Here is a 21,051-nt window from a genome sequence, read left to right as displayed (position 1 = left end):
TTAGTTTATATAATGGTATCAAAAAATTATAAATAAATAATTAATAGGAGGTAAAATTATAAATTAAATTACATATAATTTTTTTTTTTTTTTTGTGTGCGTTTAATTGTGTGTATGACATTTTTGTTTTCTGTGTGCTTTTTAAATCACTGCTATTGCATATTATATCGAAATTTTTTCATAAAAAATAATCGAATACACTGATTTTTTTTTTTATAAAATTGTATATTAAGTATATATTATATATATATATATATATATATAGTTTAAGAAATCGTCTCAATCCGATGAGACAATATTCCTTGGCCACTCTCAATCGAACGAATTATATTAACACTTAGCGAAACTTTCATCGAGTCCTGGGGATTATTTAAATTGTTCGATTGACGCCACCCTCAATTAAAAAGGGTATATTCATGAGAAATTGAGTTTTCGTGTTTATGATCGTCAAAATTGAGTTTTAGGGAAAAAAAAATTTTTTACAACCTTCATATTAAATTTTCACCTGTAAAATCAATAAAAAAAAATTGTGTATAAACATTTGATTCAAATAATCGATTCTTTGACTATAAATATTTATTTCCATTAAAAGAAATTTTTATTTAAAAAAAAAAAAAGAAAAATAGTAACTGAAAAAGAATGATTTTCAAGATAATATTTTATTATTTGTTAATTTTTTGTATTTTAAGTTAAACATTAAAAATTGTATTAAAAAAGGTAGTTTAATAAATAAAATATAGAATTATATTAAATGTATGTTAACTGTAAAAAAATATTTTTGTTTAAACAAATAGAAGAAAAATATTTTCATTTGAATTTAAAAAAAAAGAAAAATATTTCCGTAAAATTAAAGGGAGAAGTTTTTATGATTCTCGTATATAATAATCATAAGCCTCGTTTCTCAATGATATCCCAGGACGTCAATATACATATTTGTGAGAAATACGGTGATACATACAAAAAAAAATAACTGACATATATAGACGACAAATTTGTCTACATATCCATCAATAAAGATGCGCATATAAGTTGTCGTCAAAAGGAATCACCTAAAATTGATTTTTACGATTTTTAGGCGTGTTACTCACGTGAAACATACATATATTTATATATATGTATAAATTGAATTCGTCACTGATTTTGATAAATTTACGAATTCATTTTTCGTCCATTTTTCGTCGCCACCTTGTGTACTCCATTTTCTCGATGGAACGTGGCTGAAGTATTGGAAAAGTTTGTCCTCGTTTGGAACAAAACTGGGTGATTTTTCGTGAAATCAATGTTCCTATAAGCTCGTTCTTTCTCTTCATTTTTCTTGATTCTTGATTTCTTGGAAAAATTTTCATTTTAAAATGATTTTTTGTCATTTCCATCTTGTTATTTTTATGTTTAGTATTTTTTTTTTTTGTTTTTTTGAAAAATGTTTTTTTTTTTTTCAATAAAATTATTTACATATATATTTTTCGTTTATATTCATAGTGAATATATTTTTTTTCCTCGAATCAAAAGATCGAGTTTTCTTTTCTTTTTTTTTTTTTAATTAACGATGTTAATAAAAGTTGTTTATAACAAAATATTTCCCATGGATTATAACGCTGCGTTATCGTAACCGTCGATCAGTGTCTGTATGATGAATTTGATGGTTAACTTGTATATGTTCTCGACATTTTCCGTGTATCGATCGTCTAAGGTCCTTTTTACTGCCTCCAGAAACGGCGATTCGATATTCTGTAATAAAAAAAAAAAGAAAGAAAGAAAAAAAAGTTCCATATCAATATCTCCGTTGGGAAAAACTTTGTCATATTTTTTTTTTTTTATATTTTCTCGAATACAAATAAAAATAAACTTTTTTGTTAACTATATTTATACAGGAATAATAAATATATGAATTCAAAATTGCTTTAATTATATAATATTATTAAAAATAAAAATCAATAAATTTATAATTTTTTTAATTAAATGATTATTATTAGATGACTTTTTAAATACATAATAAAATTAGTACAAAATTAATAATTTAATAGCAACTGAAATTAGAATTTGTAATTAAAATAGAAGTAAAATAATATGACCTTTAAATGCAGATTTTTTGTAATTAGCATTTTATTTTTACAAAATTTAAAAATTGACATTAAATTTAAGTGAAAAAATTGCACCATCTCATTTCCTGGGTGGTTAACTCTAACTTACTTTTCTGCTCTAAATTTTAGTTCTCTTTACCTTTATACATTGTAAATTATAAAGTAGAAATGGAAAATGTTGCAATTCTCATTCTCTAACGTCAAGATACAGAGTTGAATACCTTTTTTTTTTTTAAATCAAATGCAAATCAAATTAACTTGAAGTAGGCAGTAAATTTTTCCATTATTTATATTTTAATATAAAGTATAATTAATATTTATAAGGTTAAAAAATGAAAAATAAAATAAAAACGTTAACGATTCATTATATAATTGTTTGATATTATTTTTAATATAACTCAATATAATGAGAGTATTTTTTTGTAAGTATAATAAAATAAATAAAAAATATATATATATGAGGCAAAATTCCTGAAATGTCCGAACAAAAAATTAAAAGTTCTCGAATTTAATCCATACTTTTCTAAAATGTTGTTATTGTTGGTGAAAGTCTAAAAATCAATTATTATTGAATTTAATAAAATAGTTTTTGAATTACGTTTTTAATTTTTGACTTTTGAAAAAAAAAATTTTTTTCAATGTACAATATTTATAAGTAGAATGCATAAAAGTTAACATATATATAATGATTTTTGAAGCTTTTTTGACGAGCTACACGCTGTTAATAAAATTTTTTTTTTTTAAATAACATTTGACCTTGAAATTCAAGGTCAAAATGTTAATTTACGTTTATCTCAAAATCGGATTTTTTAAAATTATTTTTAACTATCTCAATGGAAAGCTTGACTAATTTCCTACAAAACATGTAATTTTCAGAGTGGGATCTTTTAAAGTTTTTGAGATATTAATTAATTAATTAATTAATGTTTATAACAAATGAAATATTTTACAAACGAATAAAGTTACCGTAATTCTGAAGTTAGTAATTGAAAGTTAACGTAATTCCGCATCCAACGAGCCCTATATGAAGTATTTTGGATAAGTAGATTGTTAATAAACAATTAGTTAACATTGCAATTGTTTATTAACAATCTACTTATTCAAAATACTTCATATAGGGCTCGTTGGATGCGGAATTACCTTAACTTTCAATTGGTTAGTTTAGATTTACATTAACTTTATTTGTTTGTAAGATATTTCATTTTTTACTAACAACAAGCATCCAAAAGCCCTACATGAAGTATTTTTGTTCAATTTTAGTTAAATAACAATAAAAAATGAAATATCTTACAAACAAATAAAGTTAATGTAAATCTAAACTAACCAATTGAAAGTTAAGGTAATTCCGCATCCAACGAGCCCTATATGAAGTATTTTGAATAAGTAGATTGTTAATAAACAATTGCAATGTTAACTAATTGTTTATTAACAATCTACTTATCAAAAATACTTCATATAGGGCTCGTTGGATGCGGAATTACGTTAACTTTCAATTACTAACTTCAGAATTACGGTAACTTTATTCGTTTGTAAAATATTTCATTTGTTATAAACATTAATTAATTAATTAATTAATATCTCAAAAACTTTAAAAGATCCCACTCTGAAAATTACATGTTTTGTAGGAAATTAGTCAAGCTTTCCATTGAGATAGTTAAAAATAATTTTAAAAAATCCGATTTTGAGATAAACGTAAATTAACATTTTGACCTTGAATTTCAAGGTCAAATGTTATTTAAAAAAAAAAAATTTTATTAACAGCGTGTAGCTCGTCAAAAAAGCTTCAAAAATCATTATATATATGTTAACTTTTATGCATTCTACTTATAAATATTGTACATTGAAAAAAATTTTTTTTTTCAAAAGTCAAAAATTAAAAACATTGTAATTCAAAAACTATTTTATTAAATTCAATAATAATTGATTTTTAGACTTTCACCAACAATAACAACATTTTAGAAAAGTATGGATTAAATTCGAGAACTTTTAATTTTTTGTTCGGACATTTCAGGAATTTTGCCTCATATATATATTTTCTCTCTTTGAAATAAAAGAAAAATTAAAAAATTTATTAAAAAAAAAAACATAAAATTTAAACCAAGGAAAATAAAAAAGAATTAATATCATGAATATTTTGGAGAGAATAAAAAAAAAAGAAATTTTAAATTGAAATGCCAAAGAGAAAACAAATGACAAAATGGACGAATGGAATATTGGTCAAACAGAAATTCGGAAGGAAACCGCAATGCAATTTACCGTAGTTAAATGTAACCCACAGAATGCTCGTAAAACTATAATGAAAGGGCGGTAGCACAATTAAAATCAGTGTTCCCTCCACAACAATTATTTTTGGTTTATGTGCAAGCAAATGTCTACATTTTCACCGAGAGGCTTTAATTTTCATTTATATTAGATCGTTTCTTTCCGATTAAATTCATCACTATAATTTCTTTTCTATTCTTTTTTAATAAAAAAAAAAAAAAATTTTTTTTAATAAAAATTTACTTTTTTTTTGTAATTTTTTAAAAATATTTTTTGAAATATAAATAAAAATAATTTTTTAGATAATTTGAAATTTTTATTTTCCAAAAATTATTAAAATTACTTTTCACAAGGCGAACGAATATCTTCTTTTTTTTTTCTCTCACAAGAAATTATATTTAGACTTTAGATCATGTAACCGCATAGTCGCGAGAGTTATATTTACGCAGCTTCATTTTATTTTCAAAAAGAAGAAGAAAATTGTCGAGAGAAAAAAAAGAAGAGAAAATAATATCGTGTAAAATTATTGGAAACTGCGTTGGCAAAATATAATGATATATATATACAAAAACTGTTATCTGATTATCTTTTATAGAATTTTTTTTTTTTGTATTATTGAGAAATATTCAACCACTTTTTTTTACCAAGTTTTTTTTTTAATTTTTAATCAAAATTTGTATTTATAAATAAATAAAAAATTATACAATAATTATAAATATATGGAATATTAACATAAATTAAATAAATATAATAGAAAAAATTAAATTGAATTTAAGAGATTAATGATTGTAGGTTTTTTTCAAGAAATAAAAATTGAAAAAAATATATTTATTTATTTGTAAATATGTATTATTAATTATGATAATTTTATTAATTTAATAATACGTATATAGTAGAAATAAAATATTTTTCTGAATGTTTATTTCTTAATAAAATGTTAATTTTAATAATTTTTAATTATTAAAATACTAATAAGAAAACTTACCCAAAAATATTGACGTTTAAAGTCTGGGATTCTTCTATGTGATGCGCCGACTTGATGTAGATAGGAAAGAAAAACATCCATATCATCCAAACCTTTAATACCCTCATCTAATGTCGTCATTACTTTCACAGCATGATCCGCAAGCTCAGTACTCGTTGCTTGTTCGTCTTTTGTTTTTAGATGTTTAAAATTTTTAAACATATCCAATAATTCTGCATTATTTTCGAATAATCTGAAACAAGTGAAAAAATTCACGTATGGTCAGACATAATATATATGTATATATATATATATATATATTTGATCAGAAATATACGTCTTTCATCAATATACAAAGAATTATTTATTCATTTATATACATAAACAATCAAAATAAATATCAGGAGTGAAATTTATTTTTTAAAATTAATATTCTTTTATTTAATAAAAAAAAAATTCTGTTATTCAGAAAATGAAAACAAATATGAAATTAAAAAAAAGTTTTTCAACAAATTCACAACTTAATGATCACGTTATTAAATTTACAAAAAAAAAAAAAAAAATTAATTTAAGAGTAAAACAAAAAAGAAACATCTCTCAATTATTTGAACACTTAAAGGAAATGTGTCAAAAAATAATTTAGCACAATTGAAGTTTTACAATTATTTTTTGACATGTTCTTAAGTGATCGAATAATTGAGAGACTAATTAAACAAGGGACGTATTTCCAAGATTAAATAAAAAAGAAATAAAATATTAAAAATATTATAGAAAGAAATTTAAAAAAAATATATTTAAAATGTAGATTAAATATTTACAAATATAAAAGAAAAAAAAAAAAAGTCAAATCAAATATGTATATGTGCCATTCCAGGAGTTTTTTAGCACTTTTCGGAGTAACCTTTCCAAATTAAATGAAACATTTTTTTAATAATATTTATTAATATAAAGGTCCAAAAAAATCACTTTTTAAGTAAAAATAATTGTTTATTTAAAAAATACAACAATAAATAATGCAAAAAATTCACTTTTTTCCTGCAACTCCAAATAAATTGGTTTAAAGATCAAAATTTTCCTTATTTTTCAAGCTTTAATACCGCACAAGAAACATTGAGTCCGAGAAAATATTCAACACACAATTTTTTAAACAATGTTTGTTTACTTTTTTGTATTTTATTTACTGTGAAACGTCTGCTAAAGCTGCGCGCGACGTTTGGAAGTTGTCGCTTTCCTTATTGAGCAGAAGCTCATTACACTAGCGTAGTAAAAAACATGTTGTGTGGAAAGTGAGGTTTTTCATCCTTCAAAAATGTTTTTTATGATTTTTTACTGCAAAGTAGATAATTAAAAACCATTCAATGTGATAACCAGAAATTTTTACGTTTCATTTAATGACAACATAACCTCACTTTTCGCACAACATGCTTTCTACTACGCTAGTGTAATGAGCTTCTGCTCAATAAGGAAAGCGACAACTTCCAAACGTCGCGCGCAGCTTTAGCAGACGTTTCACAGTAAATAAAATACAAAAAAGTAAACAAACATTGTTTAAAAAATTGTGAGTTGAATATTTTCTCGGACTCTATGTCTCTTGTGCGGTATTAAAGCTTGAAAGATAAGGAAAATTTTGATCTTTAAACCAATTTATTTGGAGTTGCAGGAAAAAAGTGAATTTTTTGCATTATTTATTGTTGTATTTTTTAAATAAACAATTGTTTTTACTTAAAAAGTGATTTTCTTGGACCTTTATATTAATAAATATTATTAAAAAAATGTTTCATTTAATTTGGAAAGGTTACTCCGAAAAGTGCTAAAAAACTCCTGGAATGGCACATATTTAAAAGATAAACAAAATATATTTTTCAAACAAAACGAAATAATATATTGGAAAATAAAATGTTCTCTTAAAAAATATATATAAACGAACTAATATTTAAAAAAAACTAAATAGTCGAAAAATAGGAGGAAATATATTGTAAAATGAATTGAATTTAAAAATTAAAATATTTTTTTAATAAAGTAATCGAAAAAACACGTTTTGTATATATTCCTTCATCGATAATTTATTCCATTGAACAAAGTAAATCACGCAACTTGTTGAAATAAAAATCGTGTTTGGCATCGTATGGGGGGGAGAGAGAGAGAGAGAGAGAGAGAGAGAGAAAAAAACACGCCTCCTCTCTACCCCTCACCCCAGGTAAAATATATTATTAGACTTTTTTCTGGGAAAAGTAAAAAAAAAAGTGATGTTTTATTTAAAAACAAAGCACCGACATTGTCGACTGCACGTGAAGTGTAAAAAAAGCAATTCACGGACTAGGAGTTCATTGAAGCGTTGTGTTGTCGAGCGTGCATTGGAGGTGGGGAAAAAATCAGAGCGCGAAATATGTTGTGCACTAGAATGACCCGCCGGAGTCTAGTTTGTGAGAATGCAAAAATTATTTCACAAAAAAAAAACACCCCCAAAAAAATATATATATTTATGTTATTTCCTATATACATTAAATAATTCACTGGCAAAAGACGATTTTTGTTCGGTAATAAAAAAAAATTACTTAACAAATAAATTAATTGCTTAATTTAATTATAAATTAATTAATTAATTTATTTATTTATACCCGTGTGGAAAAGTCAACTGGGCCCCAATCTGGGCCAGACTGGGTTTCCCAATGTCCAAAGTGGGCAACCCAGACTGATCCCAAAGATTTCTCAAGGTTGGAAAATACCAGCTGGGGCCAGATTGAGTTATTCCAGTTTTATTTATAATTGTTAATTAATAATTATATAAATACCCAGGTAGAAAAATTAACATTACTAACGTTACTAATGTTACTAACGTTAGTACCAATAGAAAAATTAAGAAAATGTTTCTAAATTGTATTTTTGCAGAAACTTGTCGAAAATCGACCACCAGGAAGTATTTAATGTTCTTACCCGCACTTTTTATAAGTTTCATTCCTATTATCACTTCCACTTTTTTATTTTCATTACCGTTTCCACTTTCACTTTTTCTAATTCTCATTCCCATTTTCACTTCCACTTTTTATAATTTTCATGCCCATTTTCATTTTCACTTTTTTATTTACATTACCACTTTCACTTTTTTTAATTCTCATTCGCACTTCCATTCCCACTTCCACTCTTTCTAATCCTCATTTCCACTTTCACTTTTTCTAATTTTCATTCCCATTTTCACTTTTTTATTTTCATTACCACTTCCACTTCCACTTTTTCTAATTTTTATTCCCACTTCCCTTTTTCTAATTTTCATTCCCACTTCTACTCCCATTTTTTCCACTTCTAATTTTCATTAACTGTTGCCATTTCGACTAAAACTCTTTCTAATTTCTATTTACACAACCATTTCCACTTTTTTTAATTACCATGGATGGAAATTAGAAAAAGTGAAAGTGATAATGGAAATTTAAAAAATTAGGAATGGAAGTGAGAGTGAAAATATAAAAAAGTTGTAATGAAAATAAAAAAGTGAAAGATAAAATGGGAATGAAAATTGAAACAAGTGGAAATAGGAATGAGAATGAAAATTAGAAAAAGTGGTAGTGGCAATGAATATAAAAAACTGGAAGTGGAAATAGGAATGAAAATTAGACAAAGTGGAAGTGAAGTGGGAATGAGAATTAGAAAGAGTAGAAGTGAGAATGGAAATGCGAATGAGTATTAGAAAAAGTTTAAGTGGAAGTGAAAGTGGTAATGGGAAAGTAGTGGCAAAGTTTCTGTGAAAATATATTTTAGAAACTCTTAATTTTTTTATAGGTACTAACGTTAGTAACATTAGTAACATTAGTAACGTTAGTAACGTTAATTTTTTCACCTGGGTAATTTAACAACAAAAGAGTACATTAAATGAATGAATATTATTTCCTTTTAAATAAATCTTCCTTTTTTTAAATTAAATTGTATTAAAGATGACAACTAATAAACAATGTATATAGTAAAAAAAGTAAAAAAAATATTTATATAATTTAAAAATTAAATAATAGTGTATGTATTAGATTTTCAAGTTTTTGTACAACTTATAAATTAAAATCTAGAAATAACGCAAACCTATGAAATAAACAAAACTGCGCACGAGGGGAATCGAACCTACGACCTACGGACTTATAGATTAACGCTGTAACCACTATGCTAACGACGCGTACCTGCAGACAAGTTTTAATTTCTCAGTATCAAAGATGTAGAAAATATGATTAGGTTAGACAATAAATTAAAATATAATCACTTACTTAATTTCATTTATTTTAATTTAACATTTTTACCAGTAATAATTTGGATTAATAAGTACAAAAGTATAGTTGAAGTCAAAATTTTGTTCAATTATTATTAATAAATTGAATAAAAATAGGAAATAAATGATTGAAAATGGGGTCAGAGTGGGAAAGCCCAAACTCAAAAAACGACTAAGTTAATTAATAATAATTAATTAGCTTAGTTCAATAAATTTATTAAAAACTAAGAACTTGACATACATTTTATTTATTCAGGGAAGGTATTATTTAAGCATTAATATAATTAACTAAAGTTTTCAATTTCCATATTTTTCCTCAAATGTAATTTTTGCCCATATTGGCTTTTGGAAAAATTTTCAAACGGCATATAAATTAAATATAAATATAATTATCTAGTTTTATTATTTCTCATTTTTTCTCAAGTTTTTTTTATTTATTTATAACAGAATATTAAATTAAATTTCAGTTTGGGAATAATTTGGGAAATCCCAGTTGGGGCCAGGTTATGGGTTGACCCAAACTTTGCCCGAGTACAATGAAAAACAAAAATTTTTTTCAGCTTTTCACAGTTGCGCTTTTTTGTATAGGTATTTATTCAGCATATTATTTAAATAATAATTTAATTAACTTAATTCTTTTATTTCTTCATTTTTCAAACTTTGGGAAGCCAAGTTGGGCCCAAATTGGCGCCCAGTCTTACTTTGGGCGACTTTGGGAAGATTTCCACACGGGTATCTTTTTTTGTTATTGAAAGTATATAATTATTTTAAACTTCATTGTGAGAGTGAAAAAAGGGTCCTTTATTAAAAAAAAGTCAAAAATATTTTTGATTTTCAAATGAAGGGGTAAATTTTGAATTTAAAAAAAAAAATTTTGCACCATTCGAAAAAGCACAAAAAAACCTTTCGAAATCATATAAATCAAAATTTTTTTCATCCTTTTATACAATAGTTATGATTTTTCAAAAAATCCACTGTTCATATTTCACCAAAATTTTAATCCTTCCCTCTATAGTTTTTGATAAAAAATTAATAACAATTTATAAGTAAATTACTTGATAAATTTTTCCTCATATATATAAGAAAATGTCTATATAATTTGGTCCAAAATCTTAATTTTTAATATAGAAAAAAAAATAAAAAAATTTTTTTTTAAATTTTTAGTTATTTAATTTTGTACTATTTTTTCTATTTTTATTTTTAGAATGTTGATTTTTAATCTTTAGCAAAGCTTGCATATAAAAATAAAAAGAATTTAAATGCCCGCAAAATGTATAATGAAATTGATATAGTAATATTTTCTAAAACAAAAAGCATATCTATTTGTCTGTTGCCATCTGTCATTTCTATCACCGCATAATGTAAACGACAATTGGATTGAGGACAAAGGACAAATTCGTGACATTAATATAGATATGGAATGCGCAAGCAACTGATCTTATATATAATATGTGAAGGTGATTTTCAATATCTTTGTGTATGTTGCAAAGTCACGTGTTTCTGATTTATATAGTTTATGAGGGCTGAAAAGGGTCGTTCAAGTAATTTCCTGTCTTTTCCTCCCGTGGGATACTGAGGTCAGGGGGTCAGAGTTGCTCAACATAAAAAGTACAAGAGAGAGAGAGAGAAATATGAAGAAGAAAAAATTTATATCATATCGAAAGAAAGTGAGTGATAGAGAGAAAAAAATAAAAAAAAAATGAAGAGCCTGTAAATAAATATTTTCCTTATATACCCTATATACACTTTATTTTCTTCGAAACTAATCTTCTTGAATGAAAAGTAATATAAATACATGAAATGTTTAAGATTCTTTGCCAAATATATAAAAAAATATATCTCTTCAATATGTAATTCACATTAAATTCTATATATTTTAATATAAAAAATATATTTTTATTTTATTTTTATTTTTAAAAACAATATAATTTATATTCCTACTATCATTAGATTTTCTGAAAATTATTTTTTCTAAAAACAATATATACAACGTTTATTGATGATTAAAAAAATACTAAAGTGTCACTCTAGCAAATATATTATCTAGATCGGGTTGCTACATTATTTAAAAAAAAATCTATAATCAATAAAACATAAAATTACTTCATGCACCTTGATTATTATTCAAAAGTTTATTTAGTAAAATATTTTGTATTTTTTTTTTTAGAAAATAATTAATAACTACTCACCTGAATATTTAAATTTGATTTCTATGAAAAATTACAATTACATTCCCGCAGTGAAATTTTCATATGAAACCTCGTCTCATTAATAATTTTAAAAACTGAACACAGTTTTCCTAAAAGTATCAAATTGAGACCAAAAATTGCATCAAATCTTTGCAACGTTTTGATGCACATAAGTTATATCAAAAAGAGATCGTTTTGTGTATCATTTTTAGAAATGATACACGAAACGGTCTCATTTTTTGATGCAAAAAATTTAATCAATTTATATCAATCATGGCCGAATTGAATCGACTCAAAATTAAACGAATTTTTTTCAGATATTTTGGTAATAGTACAATTGCGGAGACCATTTCACTATTTAATTTGAAAATGAAAATAACAGAAAATCAAAGACAATGTGCAATTCGATAATTAAAAAGTGACAGCTTATAAACATAACCTAAAATGCATGAGAAAAAATTTGTCGATAAAATCAATATAGCCGAGCTTTTTAGAAGGTAGATGGCAGCACTCATCTATTTTCTTTCTTTAAATTTTTTCTGAATCGTTTTTATAAAAAGCAAAACTGCCATCTACCTTCTAAAAAGCTCGGCTATATTGATTTTATCGACAAATTTTTTCTCATGCATTTTAGGTTATGTTTATAAGCTGTCACTTTTTAATTATCGAATTGCACATTGTCTTTGATTTTCTGTTATTTTCATTTTCAAATTAAATAGTGAAATGGTCTCCGCAATTGTACTACTACCAAAATATCTAAAAAAAATTCGTTTAATTTTGAGTCGATTCAATTCGGCCATGATTGATATAAATTGATTAAATTTTTTGCATCAAAAAATGAGACCGTTTCGTGTATCATTTCTAAAAATGATACACAAAACGATCTCTTTTTGATATAACTTATGTGCATCAAAACGTTGCAAAGATTTGATGCAATTTTTGGTCTCAATTTGATACTTTTAGGAAAACTGTGTTCAGAATTTTTTTTAATAGAATTTTTTTTACCAAACCATATTTAATGATTATCAATTTTTCAAAAAATAGCAATCCGGTCTAGATGATTTATCAAAAAAAAAATCCATTTTATGTTCGGGAAATAAACATCAAAATTGAAATAAAAATAATGTCATTTTTGAAAAATTAGAAGTTTCACAAAAATTTTGTAATTTTTATACGAGAAGTTTGTTTTCTTGTTCATTTTGAAATAAGTAGTAAAAATATTTTTAGTCAGACAAAACTATTAAGATTTCTTTTTTAATATCCAGTAGTAAAATATAATTTTAGTCAGACAAAACTTTTCAGTAATTTTGTAATTGTATTATATTGCATAGAAGAAAACGGTTGCTATCTTAATAGTTGATATGGTAACTGTTACCATATGCAAACAAAAAGTTTTATCAAAATAGCAAAAGTTTTAATTGCTTCAGTTATAAATATTTCACTATTCTAGTGAAATCTTTTGCTGATTCAGATGAAACTTTTTTTCCTAGTAGAAAATTTTTGTTTAAATTTTTGATATGGTTATCAGTAGTAAAAACGTTTTGAGTCAGACAAAAATTATTAAAATTTTTATAATTTTTCTAAGCGTAGTAGAGAAAAAGTTGAGTCAGACAAAACTTATTAAATTTGTTATTTTTCTGATATCAGTTTTGATCGGATAAAACTTTTCAAAATAAAAAATTAAATTAAATAATAAAATACACTTTTATATTAACAAAAATTACAAAAAAATGTTTCATTTAATTTGGAAAGGTTACTCAAAAAAGTGCTAAAAAAAACTCCTGGAATGGCACATATACTCAACCAAAAATTTCAGTATTTTACCAGAGTTCAATATTGGCGCAGTACTGGTTCAGTATTGGCTGCCGAGGTTGGGCAGTCTGTACTGATCCAGTACTGGTATTTTCATTGTATCAGTACTGTTGCAGTACCACCCTCCCAGTACTGGCAAATCAGTACTGAGCCGATATTGAGCCAGTACTGGCTCAAATAGATTTTCTTTTTGATTAATATACTAGTTTACAAAAAGTTCTAGAGTGAACCCGATGAATCTTTTTGTATAAATATTTTGTTCATCAAAATTTTTTCAACTTGATTTTATTTTTCAAAATTAAAATGTACCTACTTTATTTTGCTTTTCTGTGGGTAAAATTATTAAAACAAAAAGTTTCCTGAGACCAAGTCTAAAACATTTTTCAAGATTTTCTTTTTGTTTTCAGATATGCAATAAACCAAAAAAAATTTTAAACGATCAAACTAAAAATAAATAAATTTGTTTATAAGAAATTAATATTTTTTAAGATAAAATTTATAATATAAATTTAATTTAAAAAATTAAATACAATCGCAAGTAAAAATAAATCAATAATATAAAATATATAATTAACCTTTCTTAATATTAATTATAAAAAATAGTTAAACCTACAAACTTATATATTTCAATGGTCAATAAAATTATTGTAATTTGTTTCTGGATGTTATTCTCCAGTTTTTTTCCAAAAGTGAATTATAAAGAAAAATTTAATGTTAATTTAAAAATAATTTAGATCACCAAAATCGATCAATAAATTTCTTTGAAATTAATTTTTTTTTAAAAAAGGGTCAAAAATATTAAATTGTTAATAACAAAAATTTTTTTTTGCAAAATCGTTTTAGGGGGTGATTGTGCATATAAAATACTTTAAGAAAAATAACATTTCAACAAAAAATAAATTTTTTCAGTTTTAGGTGGCACGTTTCAGAAATTCTTACTCATATATATCTCATTAAGTATTCCATTAATTTCTATTTAAGTTTCGCTTATCCAATTGTTTGATACTTTATAACTAAATTGTTGTTTATTGCAATAGTTTTTCAAGAGAATACATTGTTAAGGGAGGGAATGACCCATTTTTGGTAATTCCACTCGGGGGAATTTTTTTCCCCTTTTGTATATATATATATATATATATGGTACAACTCTCGGTATCAAATAAATAGATCTCTTTGTCTCCTTTTTTTCCCTGAAATATCGATTACTCCGAATGAGACCTAGTGAAACAAATGGAATCAGCGTCGCTAAAACAAGCAAAACAAAGTTGGAGGTTTGCAATTTTTGTAAAAAGAACCAAAGGATAATCCCGCCAATCTTTCAAACGGATTACACAAAAGGCTGCGGATGCGTATATATATACAATATATAGTCTCTCTGAGACCCAGAAAGGAATTCTTTTTTTTTCTTTTTCGTTTCTCTCTTTTTTTTGTATTCTCGTAAAACTGATCGAGATGACACAAAATTCAAGAAACTTTCAGAAATTCTTAAGAATTTCCTGCTTTTAATTTAACAAGGGAGAAATAAAATGGCAGTAATAAGAAAAACGTGGGAAGGAGTATAAATGAAAAAAAAAGAAAGGGAGAAAAAATATTCTTTTCTACAATGAAGATATATAGTTAATACTTTATTCGCCTCTTTTACGTTTATGTGTGTTTGCGCTTTGAGAAAAACTTTTTCTATTAAAATTTGCAATATTTCTAAGAAAAGAAAGTGTATAATGATTAAAAATATTTTTCAATTTACATTTTTAAAAATAGAGATAAAAAAAAAATTTCCTCATAATATATGGGAAAATATCAAAAAAATTTATGAAATATTTCGCTTTAATAAAAATATATTTCATGAAATTGAAATAAAAAGACAATTTTCGTTGATGGAAAATTCGATTATAAAATGAAGAAACAAATTATGCACAAAAATTCATGACGATCATGACTTGGATTTCAGCATAGGACGATATATAATCCAATTTACAAGCGTTTCATGTTATATAATCGACGCACTTTGCAATGACACAGCAAAGCACGTAACACAAAAGAAATAAATTTATTTTCTTTCATTCATCCCCCTTAAATTTTAATATATTATGTTCTAAAAATAGACTCTATATATATCATTTTAATAGCCAGGTGATGCATATAACGATTCTTTAATTTATTTTCTTATTTACACTCACAGAAAATTTTTGGTTACTTCAAACAAAATTTATTTGATTAAAAAAAAAAAATTTGTTTACTGCAATTTTTTTTAAAAAACATCATTATATATTTATAAAAGAAATACTTGAAAATCTTTCAGTACCTAGTACTGAAAAACTTGTAAATAGTATTTTAACTGCAAAAAACACGACTTTCGTATAAATTGGGAAAAAAGTTCCTTATTTATCAAATATTGGATTAACCTTCGCCGGACTGGATACTTTTTATATACACGGTTGACAAGATCCCACCCAGGGTGGGCCAAATGTTTTCTTCTTTGTATATTGCAATAAAAACTTAGAATCATTCAGTTTTTTTCCAAAATTGTTATATGTTACCAAATAATATATTTTATTAATATTTTGTTGATTTTTTATTTGTTTAAACAATTTATTATTAATAATTTATAACTTTTTCAAATATACATACGACAGTAGAAGAATTTTAAAAATTTGTTACCTTTTCTTCGTAGTTATTAATTCAAAGGTTATAAATAAAATAAAATATATAATTCAATTTGCAACAACTATTATTATAAATTGTTTAAACAAATAATTGTTGCTATTTATTAACATTTTCATAATATTCCTAGAAAATTGCAATTTTTTTCTAATTTTGGAACTTAACAAACACAACATAATAACACAAAGATTTTATATGAATTTACTATTTAACCAATTGTTTAAACAAATAATTGTTGCTATTTATTAACTTTCTTTATAATGTTCCAAGAAAGTTGCAATTTTTTTCTAATTTTGCAACTTAACAAGCTCAACATAATAAACATGAAGATTTTATATGAATTTAGTATTCAAACGATTGTTTTAACAATTTATTGTTGTTATTTATTAACTTTCTTGTAGTGTACCTAGAAAGATGCAGTTTTTTCCTAATTTTGCAATTTATCAAACCGAATATAATATAGCCAGACAGATTTGACATAAATTTACTAATTTAACAATTGTTTAAACAATTGTTGAATTTACAATTTTACATCAAATCTATCTTTTATTATATTCGGCTTGATGAATTGCAAAATTAGAAAAAAACGGCAACTTTCTAGGTGTCGTACAAAAAAAGTTAGTAAATAATAACAATAATTGTTTAAACAATTGTTGAATTAATAATTTTACATCAAATCTATCTTTTTTTATATTCCGCTTGATAAATTGCAAAATTAGAAAAAAACTGCATCTTTCTAGGTGCAGAACAAAGAAAGTTAATAAATAATAACAATAAATTGTTTAAACAAATGAAAAATGCAATATAATATTTTTTATATCTATTATTTGACATCATAAAACACTCACAGTGAAAAGTCTGCATGATTTCAAGTCTTTTTGTAAAATAGAATTAAAAAAATATCTGAATCATCCCGGTTATCTCCGTACATACATTGATAAAAGTTATAAATAATCAAGAAGAAATTTTTTTTAAAAATTTGTTTTTACATTTTTTGAAAGTTCTTAAGATTTTGTTCAGTGACTTAAAATCGCGATTCAATTAAGGCAAAACTTTAGAAGATATGGCAATTTCAATTTGTCTGGCCCACCCTGGGTGGGCATCTTGTCAAGCGAAGGTTAAAAAACAAATCTCAAAATTTGATTACTGTAGTTTTAAAAAAAGTCCCTTTTTTAGATTTAACTTCAATTTATTAGATTTTTCCATTCTAGTTACTTTTATTTACTATATATTTAAAATATTGAAGAAAAATCGAAGAAATTTTTTATATTTTTAATTTTTTAAGCCCATATACATTGTAAAAATAAAATAAAAATATATTTTTACTTCAAAAAATTCTTTGTATCCATATGATAATTATGTCTTCTTATAATATAGAAAAAGAAATTTTCTTTCTTAATTTCAGACAATTTTTTTTTAAATCTTTTAAACTCTGAAATTCATAGAGTAATGAAAAATGTAAGAAAGACGTTCGTATACTTTGAAAAGAAAATTCCCTTGCGGCTTTGGCCTTCGTAGAACGTTTAAAGTGCAAATGGAGGGAAACATATTTTAGAAGAGTGGCTCTTAAAATTGAATGTATTTTTTTTTTATTTATTTATTAATAATATAACTAAAATGATCAAGGTATAAAAAAAAATTCATCTGCTCCAACGTTCTTTAAGTACCTATATACAGAATATAATGCAATAATAATTACGATTTCTATACAGAAAAAATGTGATGGAAAAATATTAAAATAAAATAGAATTTTTATCAGAAAATTAGTTTTAAAAAAACAAAAAAAAAATAGTTCTATGAACATTATAAGCCATAAAAAAAGTTCATAAATAAAAGTTGTTCCTCTTTTTTTTTTTTTAAAAAAAGAAAAAAGTCTTTTGATACATGTTTTTTGCCTCGCGTTGTTTTTAACAAATTTCGGTAAATTTTTTGTTTTTTTTCATTTCTTTTAATGTATTTAAATTGAATAATAAATATATTTGTCTAAAAGCAAAACAATTTTGAAACAAATATGTTTTCTCTGATTCTACTTGTTTTTATGGCTTTGATTTATTTTCTCATCAGACTTGAGAAAATAAGATTCGTATTTTTTTGATCATATATATTATTTTTTGTTTATATTTTATATTGTTAATAATATGTGACGTTCCACGAGAAAAAAGACCTATCGCGACAAAAAATTAATTTCCAGTATTATATGCGTCTCAGCCAATCAGAACGTTCAACTTTAAACGCCTTTCCTGTATAATTTTGTTTTGTCGCGATAGGTCCCTTTTCTCGTGGTGTGTCACATATTGTTATTTATATTTTAAAAAATCGATAATTACGTTACCGACGAAGCAAATACGTATATAGTATCCATTAACGACACGCGCGCTGTAGTAGCGATCCCCACCGAAATCCCGCGCATGCGTTCCACTAAACCGATCGTCTTTAAGAGTCGCACACACACTGAGAATCGTCACTCCTCTAAGCGGTCTTACCGCAGCAGGACTCACTCTGTAATGGTCTTACCTTGGCTAAGAGGTTTTACCTCAAAGTAGTTTTACTACAAGCCCAAATGGAGGAAAAGATGGTTTTACCACAGACGAAGAGATTTTACCTCATGAGCAGTTTTACTGCATGAAATGGTTTTACCATGCGTAACGTTTTCTCAATTTTTGATCGTTTTAGTTATCATTTTCCGTTACTTTCCGTCAATTATTGTTAAATTCAATTACGTCACGTTTCTTTTGTTAATGTAAATATGTAAAATAGGTTATGTTCTACGATTTATGTAAATATACGTTTTTTTTAGTTTATCTGTAATTTGGATTGTTATTATTTGTTATATTTTTGAACCCATGTCCGATGAGCATCCGTATTTGCAAATTTTTCTTTAACAATCATTCAGAAATGAATTTTAGTCCGTTTGCGTGCGTTATATTGACATGGTCATGAAAGATAATCTGCAATAAATTGATTTTGGATATAACTTTTGGTGCGCAGCAAGATATATAATAGACTCTTTGATGAGTTGAGCAAATTGATCTAAATTGTCTTTTGGTTGTTTACGATTGATTTTGTGTAAGTATAGTTGGATAATAAATTTGATTCGACGTGAGTAAAATTGGGCACGAATCAAGGGAGCGTAACACATATGGTAATAAGTTTACCCCTATCTGTCGCTCGTGGTTAACTGGTTTCCACACCAGATTTTCTCTCACACTGTGTATATACGCAAACACAAACAACACACATATATACACACACTGATTCATATATATTCATGTAAAACTTTCCTTTGTTCGTTTTATAAGTAGTAACTTTATTATTTAAAAGTATTCTAACTTATCCACAAGAAAAGAAAATTCCAGCAAAAAAAAATAGAAGTGATTTTTTTTATTATTAAAAACATAAAAATGAAACTCAGTTAAAGAGAATCAATTTTTGTTTTTAAAAGCTTTCTCTTTAATATGTATACGTAGAATTTAATTTAGAAAATTAAAAAATTTCGATATTTGTAAACTATTGGATTTGTCCAAAAAAGGTGAATTTTTTATGAATTATAATCTAATAATGATGACAATAATTTAAAAGAAGGTATAAAAAGAATGAAATTCTCCAAATATTCTTAAATTTATTCCAATAGATGGAAGTGCGCTTGAATCTGTTGAGAAACTTATAAATTATTATTCTGAATTCAATAATGACATTTTCTTGAATCCCTTTAAATCTTCTATTTTTGTCTTCGAAAGTAGAATTATCAGATTTGTTGAAAAATTTTTTAATGGATAGCTTTAGAGCTCATTACTATTCAGAGAAAAAATAATGTTAGAACAATAAAAATTAGAAAATATTTTTTAGAAAAAGTCTATACCCTAATCCTCTAATAAAAATAATAATTTATTAATAATATTAAAAAAAATTCTATATAATGTTGATAATCAAGGATGGGTCATTCCATGTCAAGTGTACCCAACAAATTTATCGTCAGATTATTCAAATTCAAAATGGCGGATCCAATATGGCGGACAAATTTTTAAAAAGTAGTTGGATTTTTACAAAAATTGGTATCATGGGGTTTTTTGGAGTCGCTGATTACGAATTTAACGTCAGATTATTCAAATGTAAAATGGCAGATATAGTACGGTGGTCAAATATCTTTATGTTTCTACATTTGTCTGCATCCAGGGTACCTCCACGCGGTGACGGTGGACAACGGAGTTTGTCCGCTATCCGGCTAAGTCCCTGGATAATGGCTTTGATGCCGTCATGGCAGACACACGTAGGAAACGTGTTACGATGCAGGGACTCGGAACCCCAGTATCGGCCAAGTTACATAAAAATTCAACTATTTTTTAAAAACTCGTCCGCCATATTGGATCCGCCATTTTGAATTTGAATAATCTGACGATAAATTTGTAATCAGCGACTCCCAAAACCCCTAGATACCAATTTTCGTAAAAATCCAACTACTTTTTAAAAATTCGTCCGCCATATTGAATCCGCCATTTTGAATTTTATAAATCTGACGTTAAATTCGTAATCAGCGACCCAAAAACCCCCGAGTAACAAGATTCAAACAGATCTGCCATTATTTAAAAAATTTCTCCTGTCATTTAAAATCAGCTATGTTTTTTGAGGTTATGTCAAAATCCTGACGTGATGGAGCTAAACAGACTTCAGATTCGTGTTCAGCGCATCAAAATACATCAAGAAATGGTGGTCTCATTCCCCGGCCCGGGTACTTTTTTTTGTGTGGCTGTGTTTTCCACCAGATTTGAATGGAAATAGGGAATTTTTTATATTTGCATTATCATAAGAAATTGTTGTATTTCTAGACTTGTATAAATT

General features: G+C 25.3%; 1 protein-coding gene across 4 annotated transcripts in view; it reads right to left on the bottom strand.

Annotated features, from left to right (window-relative positions):
* Positions 1–238: 238 nt before the first annotated feature.
* The window catches only part of LOC127291401 (neuroglobin-like), a 40,135-nt gene continuing 19,322 nt past the window's right edge, over positions 239–21,051 (bottom strand). For all 4 annotated transcript variants that reach the window (XM_051320524.1, XM_051320525.1, XM_051320526.1 and 1 more), the window contains exons 3-4: positions 5,329–5,560; positions 239–1,728 (exon numbers count right to left, since the gene is read on the bottom strand). In XM_051320524.1, coding sequence (XP_051176481.1) covers positions 1,588–1,728; positions 5,329–5,560 — 373 coding nt within the window. In that variant the 3' untranslated portion in view covers positions 239–1,587. The remainder of the gene's footprint in view (positions 1,729–5,328; positions 5,561–21,051) is intronic.

This window comes from Leptopilina boulardi, unplaced genomic scaffold, assembly GCF_019393585.1.
Source record: "Leptopilina boulardi isolate dan_hultmark-lab unplaced genomic scaffold, ZJU_Lbou_2.1 LbouV2_137, whole genome shotgun sequence".
NCBI classification, from domain to species: Eukaryota; Metazoa; Arthropoda; class Insecta; order Hymenoptera; family Figitidae; genus Leptopilina; species Leptopilina boulardi.
The sequence above is the reverse complement of the archived record's forward strand: the minus strand, read 5'-3'. Positions and strand labels throughout refer to the sequence as shown.